Genomic DNA, 25,005 nt, shown 5'->3' on the forward strand with positions numbered 1-25,005 from the left:
GGCAAACAAAGCAAGGGAATGCTCAATAAATGGATAGTTATTGAGAGGGGTTGAGGAAGTGAGAGATCTTGGAGTGCATGTCCACAGGTTCTTGAAGGTGGCAGGATAGGTGGACAAGGTGGTCAAGAAAGCATATGGAATGCTTTCCTTTATTGGACGAGGTATTGAATACAAAAGTAAGGATGTAATGATGGAACAGTATAAAACACTGGTTAGGCCACAGCTGGAATTTTGTGTACAGTCCTGGTCACCACATTATAGGAAGGATATAATTGCTCTGGAGAGAGTATAGAGGAGATTTACAAGAATGTTGCCAGGGCTTGAAAAGTGCAGCTATGAGGAGAGATTGGATAGGCTAGGGTTGTTTTCCTTAGAACAGAGTAGTAAGTAGTGACCTAATTGAAGTGTACAAATTTATTAGGGGCTTAGATAGGATAGACAGGAAAGACCTGTTTCCCCTGGCTGAAGGGTCAATTACCAGGGGACATAGATTTAAGGGGATTGGTAGAAGGATTAGATTTCTCTTTTTGGCCAGCGCAGTCACAATGAGCTGAATGGCCTCTTTCTGTACCGTAACTTTTTTATGGTTCTATTGTTCTCAATGGTCCTCAATGGTGTGAATCCCATATTGCACAAGTCTTCAGTTCCCTTTTGTTATGAAGAAAATTGCTGGATCAATGCCAGTTAGGGCTGAATTTGTGGTTTCCAATTCATTAAATGAAATGAGGCTGTTCAATCTTGTTTGAGCTCAGATCCAAACACTAGGGAGACATTAGGGTTGGATTTGAACTCCGGTCTCAGTTGTGTTGGACTGCATGACAATACTCTGCTCCTAAAGCGCAGCTCTTCAAATTAGAATTTCACCCATGAGGTTCTTCAATAATTAGCAATGTTTTTAGCCTATTAAGTTCTACTGTCAGCATTTGGTGAAGCAACAGTAATTTATTTCTAAGGCTGAAGCAGTTTTAAGGCCAATATTCCTTTTCCCAGTTCTAACTGGGGGTAATGAAGGTGCAGTACATCAGTACACTTGTGCTATGTTCTGGGAAGCACTTTAGCACAAAGATTTCCTGGGTGTCAGATGCTGGGTCAGGAAAGTCAGGAGATATTCAGACCTTAAAGGCTGCAAAACCATTGAAGATATAGGTGCAGACAAATCTTCTTGAGAACGGCAGATATTGGAGTGGGGGGAGATGAGTGGAGGTTGCAAGAAATTAACTAAGATATTTGAAGGACATATGGTACATTTTTCATTTATCTGGTGCCAGAGCTTTAAAATATACTTCAATGGCCTTTACATAACTTAAAAATGCTGTCTACGATGAATGAGTTTATGGTGATGTGCTATGGCTAGAAGTGGTAGCAGCACCGAAGCAGGACCTTTAAAAAATTTATTCTTTCACAGTGACAGTGGCTAGACCAGCATTTATTGCCCATCCCTAATTGCCCTTGAGAAGGTGATGGTGAGCTGCCTTCTTGAACCACTGCCATCCATGTGGTGTAGGTACACCCACAGTGCTGTTAGGGAGGGTGTTCCAGGATTTTGACCCAGTGACAGTGAAGGAACGGCATATATTTCCAAGTCAGGATGGTGAGTGACTTGGAGGGGAACTTGTAGGTGGTGGTGTCCCCATGCATCTGCTGACCTTGTCCTTCTAGGTGGTCAGGGCATGGGTTTGAAAAGTGCTGATGAAGGTGGCTTTGTGAGTAGCTGCAGTGCATCTTGTAGATGGTACACACTGTGTGTCGGTAGTGGATGGAGTGAATGCTTAAAGTGGTGGATAGGGTGCTAATTAAGCGGGTTGCTTTGTTTTGGATGGTGTCAAGCTTCTTGAATGTTACTGGAGCTGCATTCATCCAGACAAGTAGAGAATATTCCATCACACTCCTGACTTGTGCCTTGTAGGTGGTGGACAGGCTATGGAGAGTCAGGAGGTGAGTTACTCGATGCAGAATTCCCAACCTCAGAACTGTTCTTGTAGCCATGGTATTTATATGGCTGGTCCAGTCAAGTTTCTGATCAATGGTAATCCTGAGAACGTTGATAGTGGGGGATTAGCAATGGTAATGCCATTGAATATCAAAGGGAGATGGTTAGATTCTTTCTTGTTGGGGACGGTCATTGCCTGGCACTTGTATGTGTGAATATTACTTGCCGCTAATCAGCCCAAGCCTGAATGTTGTCCAGCTCTTGCTGCATATGGATACAAACTGCTTCAGCATCTGAGGATTCGCAAATGGTGTTGAACATTGTGCAATCATCAGTGAATATTCCTACTTCTGACCTCATGATGGAAGGAAGGTCATTGATGAAGCAGCTGAAGATGGTTGTGCCTGGGACATTACCCTGGGTAATGCTTTCAGTGATGTCCTGGGGCCAAGATGATTAGTCTCCAACAACCACAATTATCTTCCTTTGTGCTGGATATGATTCCAACCAGCAGAGAGTTTCCCCCATGATCCCTATTGACTTCAGTTTTGCTAGGGCTCCTTGATGCTACACTCGGTCAAATGTGGCCTCTGGAGTTCAGCTCTTTAGTTCATGTTTGGACCAAGGCTGTAATGAGGTTTAGAGCTGAGTGGCCCGGGCGGAATCCAAACTGAGCGCCAGTGAACAGGTTATTGCTAAGCAAGTGCCGCCTGATAGCATTGATGCTTACCCCTTCCATCACTTTGCGGATTATTAAGAGCCAAATGATGGAGCGGTAATTGGCTGGATTGGGTTTATCCCACTTTTTGTGGACAGGACATACCTAGCAATTTTCCACATTGTTGAGTACATGCCAGTATTGTAGCTCTACTGGAACAGTTAGCTGGGGGCACAGCTATTTCTGGAGCACAAAGAGTAGGAGCATCCCAGCATCAGCTTTGTAGGGAGCTGGTGAAGAGGGCAGCACTGAGGTACTGAACAATAGGTGGAACAACATGTGAAATAAGCAGTGGTAGGATCAACAATGCTACAGGAATTATTTGACTGTGAATCTTCTATTTTAAGTACACTAGGCCTAAATTCCCTAGAGTTGATCTCAAGAATGAGAGATGATCTCATTGAAACATACAAGGAGTGAAACTGGTCTACACCAGCACATGAAACAGGCTTAGAGAGAATCAGCAACTGATTTTTCACCGAGCCAATCTTCCTTCCACTGAAGTTCAAAGAACAATAGTTCAGACTCTTTTTGGAGACTTGTTTCCTTGTCTCACTTTTACTTGGTTTGAAATTAAAAAACATTGCAGTATTCTCCAAGGTAACGGAAAATAAAAAGTGACGCAGTGGCTCCCAAGTCTATTTCCCACTAGCGGCATAGACACGTTTTATCCTAATAAAATTCTCAAGGGGCTTGACAGGGTAGGTGCTGGGAGGATGTTTCCTCTGGCTGGAGAGTCTAGAATAAGGGTCAATGAATTAGAATAAGGGGTCAGCCATTTATGATTGAGATGAAGAGAAATTTATTCACTCAAAGGGTTGGGAACCTTTGGAATTCTCTACTTCAGAGAGCTGTGGATGATCAGTCACTGAGTACATTCAAGCCAGAGATTAATAGATTTTTGTGGACTTGGGAAATCAAGAGGGATAGAGCAGAAGGTGTAGCTGAGGTAGAAGATCAGTCATAATTGAATTGCGGAGCAGGCTTGAGGGGCCAAATGGCCTACTTCCACTCTTACTTCTTATGCTCATATTATAGATGGCATTGAGTAAATGCAGTGGGAGTGATTCATACTCTCTGGTGGGGAAACGGTTCTTCATAGCTCAGGAGAGTGGCTTCAGCAATATTGAAGTTCCTGTTGTTCTTTCCCCCTTGTCTACTTCCAAATACGTCACACAGAATAGTGAGGGAGGCAAGTTCAGGGGGATTGGGAGGTGTCACATTACTGAACACAGCCTGAATGTAAATGCTAATGACGATCTACAGCAAATATGGAAGCAGCGATAACACCTTTATTCAAAAAGTCCAAAGTAAGGGCATATCTTGTCAATACCGTTATCCCTTAGGCCTGATAACAATGAAATAGCAATACAGGAATTGTTATGATCAGGTTTCTATGAGGGCAATTTTTCTCCCACTGCAACAACTTAGCATTTTTAATTTTTTTATATTTGTTCATGGGATACGGGCACCACTAGCTAGACCAGCATTTATTGTCCATCCCTAATTGCCCTTGTTTAGAGGGCATTTAAGAGTCAACCACATTGCTATGGGTCTGGAGTCACATTTAGGCCGGACCAGGTAAGGACAGCAGATTTCCTTCCCTGAAGGACATTAGTGAACCAGATGGGTTTTTATGACAATGATTTCATGGTCATCATTGGGCTTCTAATTCCAGATTTTTATTGATTTCAATTTCCACCGTCTACCATGGTGGGATTTGAACCCAGGTCACTGCATTACCCTGGGTCTCTGGATTACCAGTCCAGTGACAATCCCAATATGCCACCGCCTCCCCATGTAATGAAACACCCCAAGGTGCTTCATTGGGACATTATAAAACAAATGTTGAAACAGAGCCACAAAAGATGATATTGGGCTAAATGACTAAAGATTTGATCAAGGATACAGGCTTTAAGTAGTGTATTAAAGGAAGAAAGAGAGGTAGAGACTCAGAGAGGTTTAGGGAGGGAATTCCAAAGCTTAGAGACAAGGGAGCTGAAGGCACAGCCACCAATGGTCGAGCAATTAAAAACCAGGATGTCCTGGAGGCTAGAATTAAAGGAGCACAGATATCTCACAGGGGTGTTGTGCAGCTGGAGGGGATTACAGAGATACTTGAGGGGAAAGGCTATGGAGGGATTTGAAAGCAAGGATAAAAATTTAAAAATCAAGGCATTACTTAACTGGGAGCCAATGTAGGTCAGCAAACACCCAAATGTGATGGGTGAATGGGATTTTGTGCAAGTAAGGTTATAGGCAGCAGAGTTTTGGAATGACCTTGAATTTATGGGGGTAGAATATGGGAAGTGGCCAGCAGTACTTGGGAATAGTCAAATCTGTAGGTAATAAATGCATGCATGAGGGTTTCAGCAGCAGGTGAATTGAGGCAGGGGCAGCATCAGGCAACTTTACAGAGGTCAAAATAGGCAACCTTAACAATGGTGCGGATATGTTATCTGAAGCTCAACCCAAAGTCATATACGACACCAAGGTTGAGAATAGTCTGGTTCAACCTCAAAGTGGTGTCAGGGAGTGAGATGGAGTCAGTAGCTGGAGAACATATTTTGCAATGGGGATTGAAGACAATGGCTTTGGTCTTCCTCCAATATCTAATTGGAGGAAACTGCTGCTCATCTAGTGCTGGATGTCAGACTGTCTGATAGTTTAGAGGCAGTGGAGAGGTTGGGAGAGTGATGGCGAGGTCAAGCTGGGTGTTAGCAGTGAAAGCTGACACTGTGGCCTGGAGTTTCATCCTTGAGGTGGGAATTGCGAGTTGAGCCCTTTGCCAATGCCCTGACCGCACCCCCTGTCCAGCAATGCCCACCCATGCTATGTTCATCACAGGATTGTGGCATCACGCTGGAGTCGGGGCTGAAGTAGGACATAGGCAGGAATGGAGGAGGGTGGATGCCAAGGCGGGCAGTGCACCACCGTTCGCTGGACATTGGCTGAGTACTCTACCCCTCATCCCCTCACACCCCACCCAACCTCACGCCCCCTCCATACCCCATGACCTCTCATATCCCCCATGTCTGCTCCATACCCCACATGGTCCCTAATATCCCCCTTGGCCTCTCATAACCCCCATGCCCCCTCAATTACCCCAATGCCGTCTCCATTCGCCCATGCCCACTCACCCAGTATTCGCTATGGACAGAACTCATGAGCCCTATTGGGACATTGGGAAATCTTTGAGATGCTTAAGAAACTGTCACATTAAACAAGTAGCCATTCAAAAACCTCTTCAAAGAACCACAGAATTGTTACAGTGTAGAAAGAAGCCATTCAGCCCATTGTGTCTGCACTGGCTCTCTGAGCATTTTAACTCAGTGCTAATCTTCCGCTTTTTCCTGTAACTCTGCACATTGTTTCTATTTAGATAATCATCCAATGACCGCTTGAATGCCTCAATTGAACCTGCCTCCACCACTCTTCCAGACTCTGAATTCCAAACCCTAACCACTCACTGTGTGAAAAAATTTATTCTCAACTCACATTTGCTTCTTTTGCAAAACACTTTAAAACTGTGCCCTCTGGTTCTCAATCCGTTTATGAGCAGGAACACTTTCTCCCTAGCTACTCTGACCAGACCCCTCATGATTTTGAAAACTTCTATCAAGTCTCCTCTTCACCTTCTCCTCACCAAGGAAAACAGTCCCAATTTCTCCATTCTTTCCTCATAACTGAAGTGTCTCATTCCTGGAACCATTCTCGTAAACCTCTTCTGCATTCTCTCCGATGTGTTCACATCCTTCCTACAGTGTGGTGCCCAGAATTATACACAATACTCCAGCTGAGGTCTAACCAGTGTCCTATATAAGATCATCATAACCTGCCTGCTCTTGTACTCTATGCTCTTATTAATGAAGCTTAGAATACTGTATGCTTTAGAAACAGCTCGCTCTACCTGTCCTGCCACCTTTAATGACTTATGTACATATACACCCAGGTTTTTCTGCTCCTGCACACCCTTTAGAATGGTACCCTTTATTTTATACTGTCTCTCCATGTTCATTGTATCAAGTGTATCACCTCACATTTCTCTGCATTGAACTTCATCTGCCACCTATCTGCCCACTCCACCTATGTATCAATGTCCTTTTGAAGTTCTACACTGTCCTCCTCATAGAATACAATTCTCCCAAGTTTTGTGTCATCTGCAAATTTTGAAATTGCACACCAAGATCTAGATCATTTATATATATCAGGAAGATCAAACGGTCCCAATGCCTGGGGAACTCCAATACAAACCTTCTTCCAACCCCAAAAATACCCATTGACCATTACTCTCTGTTTCCTATCCCTCAGCCAATTTTGTATCCACATTGCTACTGTCCCTTTTATTCCACGACCGATAACTTTTCTCACAAGTCTGTTGTGTGGCACTGTATCAAACGCCTTTTGGAAGTCCATATACATTACATCAACAGCCTTGCCCTCATCAACCATCTCTGTTACCTCTTCAAAAAATTCCAGCAAATTAATTAGACACGATTTTCCATTAACAAATTCATGCTGACTCTTCTGAATCAATCCACATTTTTCCATGTGACTAGTAATTCTATCCCAAATAATTGTTTCTAGAAGATTCCCCAGCACCGAAGTTAAATTGACTGGTCTGTAATTGCAGGGTGGACCTTTACAACCTTTTTCGAACAAGGGCGTAATGTTTGCAATTCTCCAGCCCTCCAGCACTTCCCCAAATCCAGGGAACATTGAAAGATTATGGCCAGTGCCTCTGCAATTTCCATTCTCACTTCCTTCAATATTCTTGGATGCAACTCATCCGGTCCAGGTGCCTTATAAGTTCCAACTTTAAGTACCGACAGCTTATCCAATACCTCCTCCTTATCAATTTTAAGCCCTTCTAGTGACTGTGTTTCCTCCTCTGTCTCCATGGCCTGGGCAGCACCTGCCTCATAGGTAAAGACAGATGCAAAGTATTCATTTAACACCCGGCCATGACTCTTGCCTCTATGTGTAAATCCCCTTTTTGGTCCCTAATCGACCTTCCACCTCCTTTTACCACCCTTTTACTATTGATGTGCTTATAGAACACTTTGGGATTTTCTTTTATGTTAGCTGCCAGTCTTTTTTCATAATCTCTCTTTGCTTCTCGTATTTGCTTTTTCATATCCCTTCTGAACCTTCTGTATTCAGCTTGGTTCTCAATTGTAATTGCTACCTGATACCACACTTTTCGTTAATTTAATTTCTATCTCCTTTGTCATCCAGGGAACTCTGGATTTGTTTGTCCTATCCTTCCCTTCTGAGGGATCATACCTTGACTGTGCCCAAACCATCTCCTCTTTGAAGGGAGCCCATTGTTCAGCTACTGTTTATCATGCCATACTTTGGTTCCAGTTTATCCTGCCCAGCTCCGTTCTTGCCCCATTGAAGTCCACTCTCCGCCAGTTGATTATTCTTACTCTGGATTTTCCACCGAAATCCTAAACCTTATGATACAATGATCACTGTCCACTAAATGTTCCCCCTCTGTCACTTGATCTACTTGGCCCACCTCATTCCAAAGAACCAGTGGCCTCTTTCTTGTTGGACTGGACACATACTGCTGTGGGAAATTCTCCTGAACACAATCTAGGAACACTTGTCCCTCACTGCCCCTTATACTACCATTACCCCAGTCTATATATGGCTAATTAAACTCTCCCATTATAACTACTCTATGATGTATACACCGCTCTGTAATTTCCTTGCAGATTTGTTTCTCTATATCCTTCCTGCCTTGGAAATATATCGCCATTCCTTCACTATCGCTGGGTCAAAATCCTAGAATTTATTTAAGGAAGGATGTAAATGCATTGGAGGCAGTTCAAAGGAGGTTTACTAGATTTATACCTGGAATGAACAGGTCTAATGAGGAAAGGTTGAACAGGCTGGGCTTGTTTCCACTGGAGTTTAGAAGAGTGAGGGGTGATTTGATTGAAGTATACAAGATCCTGAACGGCCTTGGCAAGGTGGACATCAAAAGGATGTCTCCTCTTGTGGGTGCGTCCAGAACTAGGGGGCATTGTTTTAAAATCAGGGGTCGCCCTTTTAGGACAGAGATGAGGAGAATTTTTTTCTCTCAGAGGGTTGCGCGACTTTGGAATTCTCTGCCTCAGAAGGTGGTGGAGGTGGGGGTCATTGAATATTTTTAGGGCAGAGGTAAATATATTCTTGTTGGGAAAGGGAATCAAAGGTAATCAAGGTTAGATGGGAATGTGGAAATCAACACGATCAGCCATGATATTTTTGAATGGCGGAGCAGGCTCGAGGAGCTGAATGGTGTACTCCTGTTCCCATTTCTTATGTTCTAGCTCCCAACCGAACAGCACTGTGGGTGTACCTACCCAACATGGACTGCAGTGGTTCAAGAAGGCAGCTCACCACCACCTTCTCAAGGGCAACTAGGGATGGCAAAATGCTGGCCCAGCCAGCGAAGCCCACATCCCATGAATGAATGAATGAATAAGTAAAAAAATCCATCACCTTCACCAATATCTGGAATGGAAAATCGATTAGTGAGCAGGACCTCTGAGGACTCCTGCACTACCTGCCTGTTTCTCTTGGACTGCCTGGAGGTCACCCATTCCCTATCTGCCTGCTTGCCCCTAACTTGCGATGTGACCACCTCTCTGAATATGCTATCCACAAAGTTCTCTGCCTCACAGATGCACCTCAGTGACTCCAGCTGCTGCTCAAGCTCTGAAACACAGAGGTCAAGCTTGTGCAGCCGGTGACACTTCCTGGACATGGGCTCGTCTGGGTCACGAGAAGTGTCCACAACTCCCCACATGCCACAGGACGGGCATTCCGCTTGGCTGAGCTGTCCTGCCATTCCTTAACTTTAAACTTTTAAATCACTTTATTTACTTTAACTTTAGTTACTTTTACTTTAATTTACTTTAACCTTTTTTTTTTATTCATTCATGGGATGTGGGCTTCGTTGGCTGGGCCAGCATTTATTGCCCATCCCTAATTGCCTTTGAGAAGGTGGTGGTGAGCTGCCTTCTTGAACTCATCCAAGCACTGGAGTTGAGTAGAGAGTAGAAATTCTTCGCCCTTAATCACATATCAACTCCCTCTCCTGTGCCTATAAATGCTACTTTCCTTGTGCTAGTTTACAAATTTACGTTTTTCAAAATTACTGGGGTTGAAACATAGACCCTATCAGCAGCTACTCAAGAAACAATCAACTCATGACTTTCCTGTGATGTCGCTCTCACACTTTTTTCAAATCCACCACGGAGCTAAGGAAGGGTGCTCCCATGCAGGTCCGACTGCTCTCAACCCCGGGAGGTAAGCCCTTTAATCCAAGAACTTTAATCCTTTTAGGAGTTTATGAAACTGTCAAACACAAAGATATCCAAACCCCCCTTGAGAAAAGTTCCTTGCACCTTGGCTAAAATGTTGTGGCTGGTATGGTGAGTTGTTGGGGCGAGGCTGCTGAGGGGCTCACCTACTGTCCTGCAGCCATTTAACAGCCAGTTGGCTATTAATAGGCTGGAGGCAGGATTTCTGCCCCCTTTAACAGGAAGTTCCACCTCAAGACGGTGCTGGGTCCAGAATTTGGATAAGTATTTGAGGGTCTCACTAGGTGTCAGGCTGGCAGACCCCAACGAGGAGGATGGGGTGGTGGGTAAAATATTGGTGGGGTGGGGAGGTGCCATTTTATGGGCCCAGGCAACCTGTTAATGAAGGACTTACCCATCCGCCGTTAGCATGCACAGGGGAACTTGCTGGGTTGGCCGCATGGCATGGCCTCTCCTGCTGCTGGGATTTAATTGCCCACTTAAGGGCCTCACTAGCAGATGGGCTGCCCAATGCCACCCCACCACTGGTACAATTGCAGTGGGGCAATGGCAGGTGTTTAAGTGGTAGGCAGGCTGCCCACTGGATGTAACAAGCGACTCCACCTTCAAACCCACTGGCAGGAAAATGTAAAATCCAGCCTTAATTTCAAAGCTGTGGGAAACAGAAGAGCACTTCATCCATGATAACATATTCTAATGCATCTGAGCACTTCCGCAACTCTAGTCAATGTAATGGTCATTTATCTTTTAAGAACAAAGCCCTATCATTAGTCACGTATTTAACTCAATATACAGCATTAGATTATGACATGTGAAGTTGTCAACACCTTTTGAACTTACCTGTCAAAGGTTCCCTGCTCTAAACTAGGCTTCCCCCATGGTGCACTCTTCCTCTAGGCTGCTGCGAAACATGTCCCCTAACAAAACGGGCCTGACTCCATGGAAATAGCGGGGGTCTAAAATGCCCAACCCCACAATGGAGTAGGCAAGGGTGGGATTGCTGCACGTGGGCTTGCTACCCACACCTTTACCCTGGGGCCATAAAAATGCCACATGACGCGAATGGGTGCAGGAAATCCAGAATTATGTCCCATCTGCCAATTTTAAATCCGCTCTGCCTTCATTTCAACATGGATGAAGGCATGAAAATCCAGCCATGTGTTACCAAGAGGCAGCATGTAGATGAAACCTATTGCAGAAAATCTGTGTGCACAGCCGTCTGATATTTACTTGCATGAAATTTACTTTGCTTTGCCCTGCGTCAGGTGCGGACATCAGAAAAGTGATGAAGAAAGTTTATATGCAATGCCATACAGGAGCAAAATGGACCCTTTTCTGTTTAATATCCTTGAGGCAGTAATTTATAATTTGTCCTGGGTTGAGGTGTTCCTGAGCACACAGTGAATAACACTTCTTCCGAAAGAAGCTTTATACAGCAATCACTGCATTAAGGTTATGCTACACTTATGAAAAAGTCTGTCTCAAAAGACAATTTAAATTTAAAATGTATATATTCATAAGAAATTGTTTGGATAATTTGCAGCATTCCCTTTAATAACCCCCTTGTTCTGAGTGAAGAATGATTGTTAAAGAGAATCTAAAGCTCCCTCTGGACTGGGGAAGAGTGAGCTCTCTTAGAGGTGGGGGTTCATAAATGCACAACATCAAGCTGCATCTCAACTTACTTCATCTAACCCTATTAACATATCTTTCTAGTCCCTTTTTCACACAAGTGTTTTCCTAACATCTGCTTAAAACATCTCCGCCATTTGCCTCAAATTACTCCATGGGGAGAATTTTCTCCCCGTCGGGTGGGTCGGTCGGGAGCGGGCGCGAAGCCGATCGCTGCTCACGATAAGCTGTGCGCCGCCATTTTGTGTGGGCGGGCCAATTGAGGCCCACCCAGAGTGATGCACACCTGGATACACTGAGTGCTACCTGTGCGGGCGGGGGGAGGAGGGAGAGTCGGGGCCTGGACTCTTTCGCACATGCGCACGAAAGAACGCAGAAATCTCCCTGAGGGACGGAGCTGCCTCGGGGAGATTAAGTTCAGTTATAAAGGTTGCAAAAAAAGAAAAATAAAATTATTCAGACAAGTCCCCTGATGTGACAGTGTCACATGAGCTGGGACATGTTCATGAGTTTTCAAGAAAATTTTATTAAATGAATAAACACTTCATGAAACCTCATCCCACCCGTGGATGAGGTTTCATGAAAAATGCGAAGGCCGCCTGGGCTCTTCGCCTGCCCGCCAACCTTAAGGTTGGACTGGCAGCCCAGACAATCACTTCAATTAGTTTCTTCATGGCTTAACAGGCCTTTGGCAGTTCGGCGGGCGCAAAGCTGACTCTGGTGTGCGCCTACCGAACTAAAGCTTGGAATGACGCGCGGTGACGTAGGGACACACACCCAACATTACCGTGCATCATTTGACACGTCAACCAAAAGATTCTGCCCCATGTGGTACCTTAAGTTGCACATTAGAACCACTCTGACTTTTCTTTATCTCTTCAAAAATATTCAACTTGGGACTTTTATTAGTTTGTAAACAAAAGTATCTGGTAAAATATTACTATGATAAGCAATAAAGAATTACTTTAATCATTATGTGCATTATTGAGAAGTAAAAAACAATTAATATTAGAAAAACATAACTTTTAAACACACCACAGAAGTCATAAAGACAAATGGCTGAAATCCAAAGTATAGGAAATTTAGTTTTAAACAAAGAGAGCAAATTAGATGTTGAAAGATATTTTTGACTCCTTTTCTAACTAGATGCAAAATAATGTTTTCACACATGTCCCTTTCTTCATAATCGACACCCCAGACCCACACATGCGGCAGAAATGTGAGAACCACTCTATTGCTCAGGCTCAAATCACACACCATAGATAACATGTGAATTACTATCTTTTGAAAAGGTTCAATATGGTTGTAGGATACCTATATATAATTAAGAGAAACTAATGCTTTTGATAAGGTCCCGCATGGGAGACTGATATAACATAGGTAAGAGCCCATGGGATTCAAGGCAATTTGGCAAATTGGATCCAGAATTGGCTGAGTGGCAGGAAGTAGAGGGTGATGGTCGAGAGGTGTTTTTGTGACTGGAAGACTGTGTCCAGTGGGGTTCCACAGGGATCGGTGTTGGGTTCCTTTCTGTTTGTGGTATATATAAACGATTTAGACTTGAATGTAGGATGGTTGATCAGTAAGTTCACAGGTGACACGAAAATTGGTGGGGTGGTAAATAGTGAGGAGGATAGCCTTAAATTACAGGAGATGGGCTGGTCAGATGCGCTGATCAGTGGCAAATGGAATTTAATCTGGATAAGTGTGAGCTGATGCACTTGGGCAGGACAAACAAGGCACTGGAGTACACGTTGAATGGTAGGATCCTGGGAAGTACCGAGGATCAGAGGGACCTTGGTTTGCATGTCCACTGGTCCCCTAAGGTAGCGGGACAGGTAGATAAGGTGGTTAAGAAGGCATATGGGATACTTGCCTTTATTAGCCAAAGCACAGAATATAAGAGTAGGGAGATTATGCTGGAACTGTATAAAACGCTGGTTAGGCCACAGCTAGAGTATTATGTGCAGTTCTGGAATCCGCATTATAGGAAGGATGTGATTGCACTAGAGAGAGTGCAGAGGAGATTTACCAGGATGTTGCCTGGGCTGGAGAGTTTTACTTATGAGGAGAGATTGGTTGGACTGGGGTTATTTTCCCTGGAGCAGAGGAGATTGAGGGGGGACATGATTGAGGTGTATAAAATTATGAGGGGCATGGATAGGGTAGACAGGAAGGAACTTTTCCCCTTGGTGAAGGGATCAATAACCAGGGGGCATAGATTTAAGGTAAGGTGAAGGAAGTTTAGAGGGAATGTGAGGAAGAATTTTTTCACCCAGAGGATGGTGGGAATCTGGAACTCACTGCCTGAAAGGGTGGTAGAGGCAGAAACCCTCAGAACATTTAAGAAGTATTTGGATGTGCTCTTGCGATGCCATGGCATATAAGGCTATGGGCCTAGTGGTGGAAAATGGGACTAGAATAGTTAGGTACTTGTTTGACTGGTGCAGACTTGATGGGCCGAAAGGCCTTTTTCTGTGCTGTAGACCTCTATGACTCTATAATTACATTAATACTTACATTAATTTCTCTTCATTGTTGCTCTCTTCTCTTTATATTCTGTATGTTTATACTAAAAACTTAAAGGTGATTTTAAATCAGCTTAATCCCCAAATGTTATATAACTGAATGGGCAGATATAGTTCAAAGATCTCCTAATCCATATTTCTAGGATATACAGTGCTTACCTGGCACCTGCAACATCAACACCAACCATCAACTGTCCATTCAACAACAACACTTCATCTCGGATTTTAATTTTCTCACACTTTGCAGCAGGACTGTGCTTCTCGACTTCTGTCACCCAGATATATCCAACATCCAACACAGGGCCTTTGCTACATCTCTTTTTCTTTCTGATTTTCCTGCTCTCTTGGTCACTTGGAGAATCCCAATAGATTGGGACATTCCCAAAACGTATTCCAAGATTATCTTTGTCTCCCTCTGCTCTGATCAAGTGAGCTGTACAAATCTCAAAATCTTCTCTTTCCTTTTGGTCAGGTTGTACAGCACTTGCTCCCACTCCAAAATTCAAATGTATGTATTCACATAGCATCTGAATGGCTGAATGGCACAGCTGAAATCCTGGAGTTTGCTGTTCTTCCCTCAGCATGATATGGAGCCAGCGTTCTAGAAGAGGGAGATAGAGCTTAGCACTTTCTGCAGTTATTGGCATTGTAGGTCCCCCAGCATTTCCACATTATCTAAAATCCCAGCCAATGGTAAACATGTTGCTGATACACGGATCACAAATCTTCAGATAACTGTAGATGGTCTCTTGAGCCTCTCTCACTTTAAGTTTAAGTTAACAAATCATGCCTTAGGCTTAAATGTCATCAAGGATGAGCAAGAAATCTTTTTCGGTGTGTCTTGGCGTTCTTTCTTGATGCTGGTAAAAAAAAACATTGGACAACAGAATGAATATGTTGGTGTTGCAGAAAACACGTGCAGAGAGAGGTAGCTCTTAAACCTGGACTGATAAAATACACTCACTGATGTTGTGCAGGATGCGATTTGGAACATCATGGAAGAAAAAGGCTGGTCATCCTTAGCTTTGTCAAGGTCGTCTTCAAAGAAAACGAAAGAAAAGCACCATTAAGGGAACAGTTCAGAACAGTAGACATAATTCAAGAAAATAATTTAAGAATTATTTTGGCAATAATAACAATTCCTTCATCAGAAAGAATAATACACTTTATTACTTTTGACAACCATTTTTTTCTCTATGCAGCTAAGAGTCCCGAACTGAAGAACGACTAATGTAATATCTACTTTCAAAAGGAGCTCACCTAGGTAATCTCACATTGGGATCAGAAAGTTGCGGGTTCAAATCCCACCTGGGGCAGAATTTTCTGCTCTTGGGTGGGACAGTTGGGGGCGGAGGCGGAGCCGATCACCGCCCGCGATTGGCTGCGTGCCACCATTTTACGTGGATGGGCAAATTGAGGCCCGGCCAGCGTGATGCATGGCCGGTAGCCTTGAGTGCTACCTGTGGGTGGGGATAGGAGGGAGAGTCGGGGCCTGCGCTCTTTCACACATGTGCGCGAAAGAACGCAGCAATCTCCCTGAGGAACGGAGCTGCCTCAGGGAGATTAAGTTCATATTGAAATATTTAAATAAAGATAGATAAAAATTATTTAAACATGTCCCCTCATGTGACAGTGTCACTGTCACATGAGCTGGGACATGTTTACGAATTGTGAAAAAAATATTTATTAATTTAATAAAACCTTCAGGAGACCTCATCCCACCCATGGATGAGGCTTCCTGAAAAATGCAAAAGCCGCTCGGGCTCTTCGCTTGTCCGCCAACCTTAAAGTCGGACGGGCAGTGTTGATAATTACTTTAATTGTTTTTTTAATGGCCTTAACAGGCCTTTGACAGTTCGGCGAGGGCGCAGCCGCCTCCGGTGTGCGAAAGATCTGAATGATGCGCGGTGACGTCGGGCCGCACACCCGACGTCACCGCGCATCATTTCATGCGTCGGCGAGCCAAGCCCCCCACGCTCCCCCCCCACCGCGTGAAAATTCTGGCCGTGAGCAGAAAATCTAGGCTGACACTCCAGTGCAGCATTGAGGCTGTGCTGCTCTTGTTGCTTTATCCCATAAAATAGTAAGATAATGCCCTGACTGCCCTCTCAAACAATATTTATCCTTCAACGAATGTCACTACAACAGAAGATCTGGTCATTATCACATAGTGCTGTGGGGAGTTTGCTGTGTACAAATTGGCTGCTGCATTTCCTATATCACGACAGTGACTACATTTCAAAGGCATTTCATTGGCTGTAAATCACTTTGGGACATCCTAAAGTTGCGAATAGTATTGTATAAATCTTTAGAAGCTCCAAACTGTGTCATTTAAAAGTAAAACTCTGATTCAGTGACTGTATTATAATGTCAGTGTCACACCACTGTCAGGTCACTTACAACATGATTTTTACATACATGTGGTAGTAGCTGGAAATTGGCTTAAATGCAGGAAAATGGCAATCACCATTGATTTCAACTGCAAGAGGGGCTACGATAAATATCTTATAACTATTTTCAGTGTTGATTAATGGTGGAGTGGCAATAAAGCCCCAGGAAAACAAGGAGTGGCATAATTAATTAAGTCAGTTACACTATAATTTCCTCTTTATGTGCTGTTCAAGAGTCCCTCTGTCATAGGTGCATCATTTCTATAGTCCAATCTCCAGAAGAATCCCAGCTGTAAATTAATTTTGAAAAAAACTATCCTTTTGACGGCCAAATAAGTCATTAGACTTTATTTTTATTTATTTATTTTTTAAAATTATTTTATTCTCTTATTTATTTGTTCATTTTTTTATCCTTTTTCCCCAAACCCCTCCCTCTACAGGGCCATCTGTCACTTGTTTTTATGTCTTGCTTTCACAGAGTGCTGACCCTTGTTCTGCTATTAACACATTCTGCTATCTTCTCTTTATGCCACTATCAACACCTTCTTTACTCTCTACCACTATCATTAACATTCCCTTTGTCTTGGATCCATGATATCTTTGTAAATCTCTCCTTAGCTATCACCTATCCCTGACCTTCTGTCTTGTTCCACCTGCTCTACCCCCTCTTAAACTGTATAAAATCCATCACATTTCTACTTCTCTTTAGCTCTGTAGAAGAGTCATATGGACTCGAAACATTAACTCTGTTTCTCTCTCCACAGATGATGCCAGACCTGCTGAGTTTTTCCAGCATTTTCTGTTTTTCAGTCAGTGGACTAATGTGCTATACCAAAGATGACAGTGCATGGCTGCCCCTGAGTCCCCACACACATTTATTCAACATCTGTCAGGACATTGGCACCACATCCACAAATATTCACTCCCTCCGCCACCGACGCACAGTAGCAGCAGTGTGTACCATCTACAAGATGCACTGCAGGAATTCTCCAAAGCTCCTTCGACAGCACCTTCCAAACCCATGACCTCTACCATCTAGAAGGACAAGGGCAGCAGATAGATGGGAAAACCACCACCTAGATGTTCCCCTCCAAGTAACTCACCATCCTGACCTGGAAATATATTGCAGTTCCTTCACTGTCACTGGGTCAAAATTCTGGAACTCCCTTCCTAACAGCACTGTGGGTGTACCTACACCACATGGTTCAAGAAGACAGCTCACCACCACATTCTCAAGAACAACCTAGGGATGGGCAATAAATGCTGGCCCAGCCAGCGAAGCCCACATCCCATGAATGAATTAAAAAAATATTTGGGGAAGGCAATATATACTAGGAGTCAGAAGGAAAGCAAGAGTGTTCATCCCGCACCACTTCAATTTATAGAAACTGGTTCAAGAATACAAAGGGAAGTGCTTAGTGTGGCGATCTGGACAATGATATTTCACTGAAAAAGGCAAGTCACTGTATTCAATGCAGCAAGTTGGCATCCCCGTAGAACTGACTTGGAGTCAGTGGAAGATTGAAATGGATTGTTCATTTGCACATCAAAATTTAAGCAATTTTCCCCCTGTGAGCACAGAATCCCTTAGAACAGAGATGAGGAGAAACTTCTTTAGCCAGAGAGTGGTGAATATATGGAATTCATTGCCACAGAAGGCTGTGGAGGCCAGGTCATTGAGTGTATTTAAGACCGAGATAGATGGGTTCTTGATTGGTAAGGGGATCACAGGTTACGGGGAGAAGGCGGGAGAATGGGGTTGAGAAACTTATCAGCCATGATTGAATGGCGGAGCAGACTCGATGGGCCGAATGGCCTAATTTCTGCTCCTATGTCTTATGGTCTTATCCAGGAGCAAGAAAATTCTGAAAGGAAGAGTAATTAATTTTAAGTAAAAGCTAATAGTGGAGTTTACAATTGAGGGAACTCCAAGCTATTTGACACTCAGATGACTGAATTAGCTCATAATTTATGTAAACCTGAAGCATGGAAATGTGTGCAGCACGTTACAGGAAAGATACTGGCTGCCTCATTAGTGGAGAATATCCCCTAATGCAAACAGGATGCAAAGTGAAGACTAATGACTGTATCAATATCCCGTAGGTTTCATTTTAATTGCCATTTATGAAATTCAATGGATTTAATTTCCAAACTCCTTTTCATTTGGTTTACCATGAAAAGAATACCATTGCCTTATATGTGGGAACACAAACAAATTCCTAACCTCTAACACCATATGAAAGCAATTTATGCATCCAAGAATCTCTGCTGTGATGCTTAACAAGCTGATAATGATTTCTATACTTTCCTGTGCTGTTCTTCAACGTTATCTATTTGTGATGCATTTTTATTACCATAAATGATCACATTGAACTGGTTTTTATTGTTTTGCTGTCTTCAGGCTATCTGGTACAGGTGTTTTTAATAAAGGGGCACTCAATTTGACTTCATAAAGTCGTAGCTGGTGTTTCCGTTAGTGTAACCCAATTTCTCTTTCACCCTACTGGAATGCACAAGTCATATTTTATACTCTTTTTGTACCATTTTCAGTAAAGCTTCCAGTCTATCAGTGTATAGAAACTGACTTGTAAGCACCAGGATTGTTTGACAGGCATTTTCCAGATCACTCCAGGAAGTGTATACACTATACATCTCTGCTGATCTACCTGGGAGAACCTGTATTGGCATCTGACTCCTGATAATACAGACAAATCAAACTCAGCTGCTTTCTGAGCATTTCTGTTCTGTCCATAAGTGTCACTGTGACTTGCCACTATAACTCCCCCTCCCATTCCCACTCTGACCTCTCTATCTTTGATCTCCATACCGTTCTAATAAAGCTCAGTGCAAGCTTTAAGAATGGCATCTTTCTCCTGGTCACTCTGTAGTCACCTGGTCTTAACATTGACATTAGTAACTACAGAACTTAGCTATACCCATCATTCTCTTCACAGCAGTAGACATTGTGATATGATAAGTATTAGTTGGTGTCTGGGAGCAATGGTTTTGACATGAGAGTTAGTGACCCCCCCCTTCATCAGAGTGTAGCACGACTGGGGCCTTAACGTAGGCCCATATTTTTCCCCTTTATGCGACTGGCAGATTTACTATTTCTTGTTGAATTTTGTATTTTCATTTCTCATAGACTCATAGGGCAAAATTTTCTGAGTGATGTGCAGGGGCGGGCCCCGCACGTCAGTGTGTAAAATGACGCGAGGTGACGTTGGGCGAGTGTCCCCACGTCACCGCACACCATTGTGATATTTCATTGGGTGGGCGCGCGATGAAGTGCGACGCGTGCCCGCCATTAATTAATGGGCTACTTAAGGCCCTTAAACCGATTTTCAGGTGCCCGTGTGATCTTCGGCTCGGTGCACGGGCGCAATGGGCGGGCGGGTAAGTGACTTTTTAATAAAACTCATCCATGGGCGGGATAAGAGGGCTCAGTGGGGTTGTCAATCCGGTCTCTGAAGTATTTATTGCAGAAAATGTTTTAAACTTGCCTGTGTGATCTGTAGCAGTTCAGAACGAATTCCAACAGCTTTCTGTGAACTTTGAACCTATTGCTCAGCACTCTGCAGTCAGGAATCTTTATTGGGCCTGCAGCTTTCCGGAGGCCTCCATTTAGCCTGGGTATGGGTTCTGACATGTCCATTGGAGGCAGTTCCTCTGAGGAGGAAGGGAGGGATAGAATAAGGAGGAGGTCAGGAGTGGACAATCAGCCTCCAGGGGAGCCACCTTTGGGAGGCCAGACGCAGGCTCAAGGGACGCAGGGCCAAGAGGTTGTCCAAGGTGGAAGGGGCCGCAGAAGACACCACTATCCTGCTACCAGGGTATACAGATGGAGAAGCAGCTACCTCAGTATGACTGAGGTGCAGTGCCGAAGGAGGCTCTGAGTGTCAAGGGAGATAGTCAACTATGTCTGCCAGTTGATTGGCTCTGAGATCTCCCCTAACTGTGTGGGTGGACACTCCATGCCAGCGGCTCTGAAGGTCACAGTTGCCCTCAACTTCTATGCCTCTGGCTCCTTCCAGGGCTCGGTGGGTGATCTTTGCGGTGTCTCCCAATCAGCTGTCCACACTTGTGTCAAGCAGGTTACAGATGCTCTGTTCAGGTGGGCATTGACCTTCATCCACTTCTGCTACGACCAGGCAAGTCAGGCACAGTGAGCCAGAGGCTTCGCGGCCATTGCTGGCTTCCAGGGTGCAAAAGAGAGCACACATGTGGCCATCAAGGCGCCAGCAGGTGAGCCCGGTGCCTTTGTCAACAGGAAGGGCTTCCATTCGATGAACGTGCAGGTAGTGTATGATCACAGGTTGCAGATCTTACAAGTCTGTGCAAGGTTCCCAGGCAGCTCCCACGACGCCTACATCCTCAGACACTCTCAAGTGCCGGGGATCTTCAGTGCTCCGGCTCGACTTGATGGTTGGCTGCTGGGTGATAAGGGCTATCCCCTCAGAAGCTGGCTCATGACGCCTCTCCGCCATCCAAGAACAGAAGCTGAGCAGTGATATAAAAGGAGCCACGCCTCCACAAGGGCTGTGGTGGAGAGAGCCATCGGTCTTCTCAAGATGCGCTTCTGATGCCTGGACCGCTCAGGGGGCGCACTCCAGTACCCCCTAGATCTCTGTGATTTTGGTTGCAAGCTGCGCTCTGCACAATCTTGCACTTGAAAGGGGGGATTCAGTGGACGACGATGACATTGGATGCGGCTGCACACGATGAGTTCAGCAGTGGTTCGGAGGATGAGGAAGCACAGGGCAATGATGAGGGGCTGAACGCTGACCTGGTACTACACCAAGGAGGCAAGGACACCCGGGAGACTTAAATCCAACGAGCCTTCAGCTAGCTCCGCACAAATGGATCTGGAGGACCAGCATTGCCTGGCACATCCATACGCGGCACTTAAGTGCTACATCTGCCCCTTCATCAGCTGCAACTAAGGGCTTTGCACATAAACCTTGATGTCCACTCAAACACTCATGGCATGTCTGTGAAACATACAAATGCAGCACAAAGGAGCCACCCTCAGCCATGGTAACACATGTGGATTTTATTTTGATCCATCATATGGTCCAGCAAAATGAATCCCAAATGTTTTTACAACTGCAAAAAATAACAATTCCCTAATCTAGGGCCAACACAAAAGCACCAGTGAGAAACCTGTGGAGTGCCTAACGTGCTTTATGCTTACGTTTGCAGGTGCTATGTCTGGGTGCCACCCCATCGCTCGGAGTGGCTTCTGAGACAGCCTGCTCACTCTGCTGTACTGTTGGCCTCGATGACCTTGGCGGACGTCCTCTGGCCCGTGGAACCTGTGCTGGCCCCGCCTGGGAGGGAGTGGCCGGTTCCACAGCTGGCACCTCCCCAGTCATCGCAGCCTCAACGGATGTAATGGTCACTGGCAGAGGGGCGGAGGAGCTGCTGCCCTCATCCAGAGCGCCCTGAGAGGAGCTTGCAGCGACAACAGGCAGCTGCTGCGCCGACGTGAGGTCGCTTCGGACCTCCCTGCTCACCGTAGATGGATGGGCACCGAGCAGCGACACTTGGTGTCCAGACCACCTCCCACATTGCCAATGACCAGCTGTGGCCACTGGCGCTGTGAGGGCTTGCAGGTCCGAATGTATCCCCAGGAGAAGCTGGTTGTTCTGCTGGAAACCCCTCTCCAGCAGAGTCGCCACTGTCTCCATGGAGGAAGCATGATGCTCTGCCATGAGGCTCATGGCATCACTCATGCTCCATGTGGATTCCTCCACCACGGACACCAAGTGAAGCACAGCCTCATGTATCACTTCCAGATGGTCCCGCACACCCAGCCACATCTCCTGCAGCTGCTGTGTCGCGGACGACTCCAGAGGCACATCATCAGGCACCAACTCAACATGTGCCTGGTCCCCTGCAGTCCTCCGGCTGCTGGTGCCATCAGTACTCTCTGTCTCTGCCAGCTCCTCCAGCGACTGTGAAGTGCCCTCTCCACTGTGCCCCGGGACATTAGCCGATGTAACAATTCCCACTGATGTGCTAGTCTCTGCGCTGGTGCCTGCCTCGCTGAAATGATGTGATGCAGATGACAGTTCAGGCCCCTCAGGTGTGAGAGGGGCATCTGCAATTCCTCCTGGTGGCCAGGCTCTCATGATGCTGAAATTAACAACAAGGACAGTGGATCAGTTAGTATGCACACAGTGACACACTTCATCCCTTTCCCCCAGGCTCATTATGCGCTCGACCTTCTAGAACCTAAGGAGACGAAAATTGGTGGGGTGGCAAATAGTCAGGAGGAGGCCCAAACATTACAGGTGGATACAGACGGGCTGGTCAGATGGCTTAAGGAATGACAAATGGAATGTTATGTGGATAAGTGTGAGGTGATGCACTTGGGCAGGACAAACAAGGTATGGGAATACACGAGGAATGGTAGGACTGTGGAAAGTAAGGATGATTAGAGGGATCTTGCTGGACATGTTGACAGGCCCGTTAACGTAGCGGTACAGGAACGTAAGGCGTTTAAGAAGGTAAATGCCATACTTGCCTTTATTAGCCGAGGAATAGAATGTAGGAAAAGGGATGTCATGTTGCAAGTGCAGAAAACGCTGTCGAGGCCACAGCTACGCTTCTGCATTCAGTTGTGATCAGTGCTTCATGGGAGGGATGTGATTGCAGTGGAGAGTGTGCAGAGGTCGCTGACCAGGATGCATGCTGGCCTGGAGAGTTGGAGTTATGAGGACACATAGCATAGACTGCGGATATTTGCCGTGTAGCACAGGAGATTGAGGGGTGACATTATTGAGCTTCATAACGTTATGAGGGGCATAGATCGGGTGGACAGAAAGCAACATTTTCCCGTGGCGGAGGGATGACTAACCTGGTGCCATTTATTTAAGGTTAAGGGCATGAGGTTGACAGATGAGGTGATGAGGAAGCTTTGCACAGAGTAATGTGGGACACACTGGCTGAAAGGGTGGTGGAGGCACAAACCCTGCTGACATGTAATAAGTATTTGGATGAGCAGTTTTGATGCCATGGCATACAAGGCCATGGGGATAGTGGCCGGAAATGGGATAAGGCGACTTTGGAAGGTGCTTGGCACACGCACCTTCGAAGGGCCGCGGGACCTTTGTGTATGACCCACACGTCTGACTGTATCAGCCTGTGAATGAGCAGTGTTGCTGCATTAACGATTGCAGCAACCATCAGTGCTTTGGATGGTGGGAAGACAGAGTGGATGGGACTGTGGACCTCAAATACCTGGCTGCTGCACCTCAGCCTCACCGACATCTATCGACCTGGGCACATGGTGCCTTTCAAGCTCCAGGGCCTCCTGCTCAAAACGGGTCAATATTACGAGCTGGGACTGGCGGCCTCCAGTGTGCGAACATTCATACACATTATGCGCATTTTTCTCCTGCTGAACGGAGAAGACCATTTATTGGGGCTGATCGCTCATGTACTCTTTACGCGCACGCCGCACCCCAACCACAGTGGCCCATCTGAGGCCTCCAGTGCCTCCTGTCCACTCTACTGGTGATCGATCACAAAAATTTGAATGGCTGCTCCCAACCCCACCCCCCCCTTGGACACATTCTGCATCCATCACTTTCAGAAACACACGGTCATAGCTCCCATGGCAAAGAGGCGCAAGTAGGTGCAGCTCTGAGGGCACCAGATGGCTCTTGGCCACGAGCCCTTGAGGCTCCCCTTCCACCATCTCATCACCATGAATAGGATATGTGTTGCAGTTCTGAGCATGCGCCTAGCTGCATCTCCTGCAGGTTGCACCCAGACTACTCATGTGTGACTAAGAGCAACACGTGGTGCAGGAGAGAACCCATCTCCTCATGAACCACTCAGGCTGATGTAAGTATGGTCACTTTCTGCTTGCCCACCCAGTGTGCGACAAATGCCCAACATGACTCAATGCAGTCTCTGGGGGGAGGGCCCTCAAAGGCTAAGGCTACCTGCTGGGTTAAATACCCAATGCCAAAATGGTACTCACCCTTCCAGAGTGCAACAAATCGTTGAAGTGCTTACAGCACTGGATCCAGGTGTGCCGCACCACGTCCCGGGAGCTCACCACCTCCGCCACCTCCTCCCAGGCGCGCTTCGTCATGTGGGGGGCCCTCCTCCTCCCATCCTGGGGAAACAGGACCTCTCGCCGTGCTGCCACCTCCTCCACAAGGGCTGAAAGGCAGTCATTGGAAAAGCGAGGGGCACATTGGCCCCCCGCTGGCCTACCCTGCAGCCTGCCCTACTCATGGCCCACACCCTGCAGCCTGCCCTCCTCCTCTGGCCTTCCCTCTACACTGGCCTGCTGTGCAGACCCCCTGCGGTGCCACCTGCAGCTGGCCATAGTGAACAGCCTACAGGAGGTTGCCAGGCCTTTTTAATACAGGCTGCCGGGTCACCATTGGACCTGGTAGTCTGTACACGCCCGCCGCAAACTTAAGACTCCTGCTCTCCCGGGAGTCGAAAATGCGCTGGGCAGGCCTTA

The 25,005-nt window shown here is 45.8% G+C and overlaps 1 protein-coding gene across 2 annotated transcripts in view; it reads right to left on the bottom strand.

Annotated features, from left to right (window-relative positions):
- Positions 1 to 25,005, bottom strand: part of pdzd2 (PDZ domain containing 2) — a 631,303-nt gene that overhangs the window by 387,386 nt on the left and 218,912 nt on the right. For both annotated transcript variants that reach the window (XM_078551140.1, XM_078551149.1), the window contains exons 2-3: positions 15,092 to 15,165; positions 14,287 to 14,987 (exon numbers count right to left, since the gene is read on the bottom strand). In XM_078551140.1, the coding sequence (XP_078407266.1) occupies positions 14,287 to 14,774 (488 nt within the window). In that variant the 5' untranslated portion in view covers positions 14,775 to 14,987; positions 15,092 to 15,165. The remainder of the gene's footprint in view (positions 1 to 14,286; positions 14,988 to 15,091; positions 15,166 to 25,005) is intronic.

Source organism: Cetorhinus maximus, chromosome 1, assembly GCF_964194155.1.
Source record: "Cetorhinus maximus chromosome 1, sCetMax3.hap1.1, whole genome shotgun sequence".
Taxonomy (NCBI): Eukaryota; Metazoa; Chordata; class Chondrichthyes; order Lamniformes; family Cetorhinidae; genus Cetorhinus; species Cetorhinus maximus.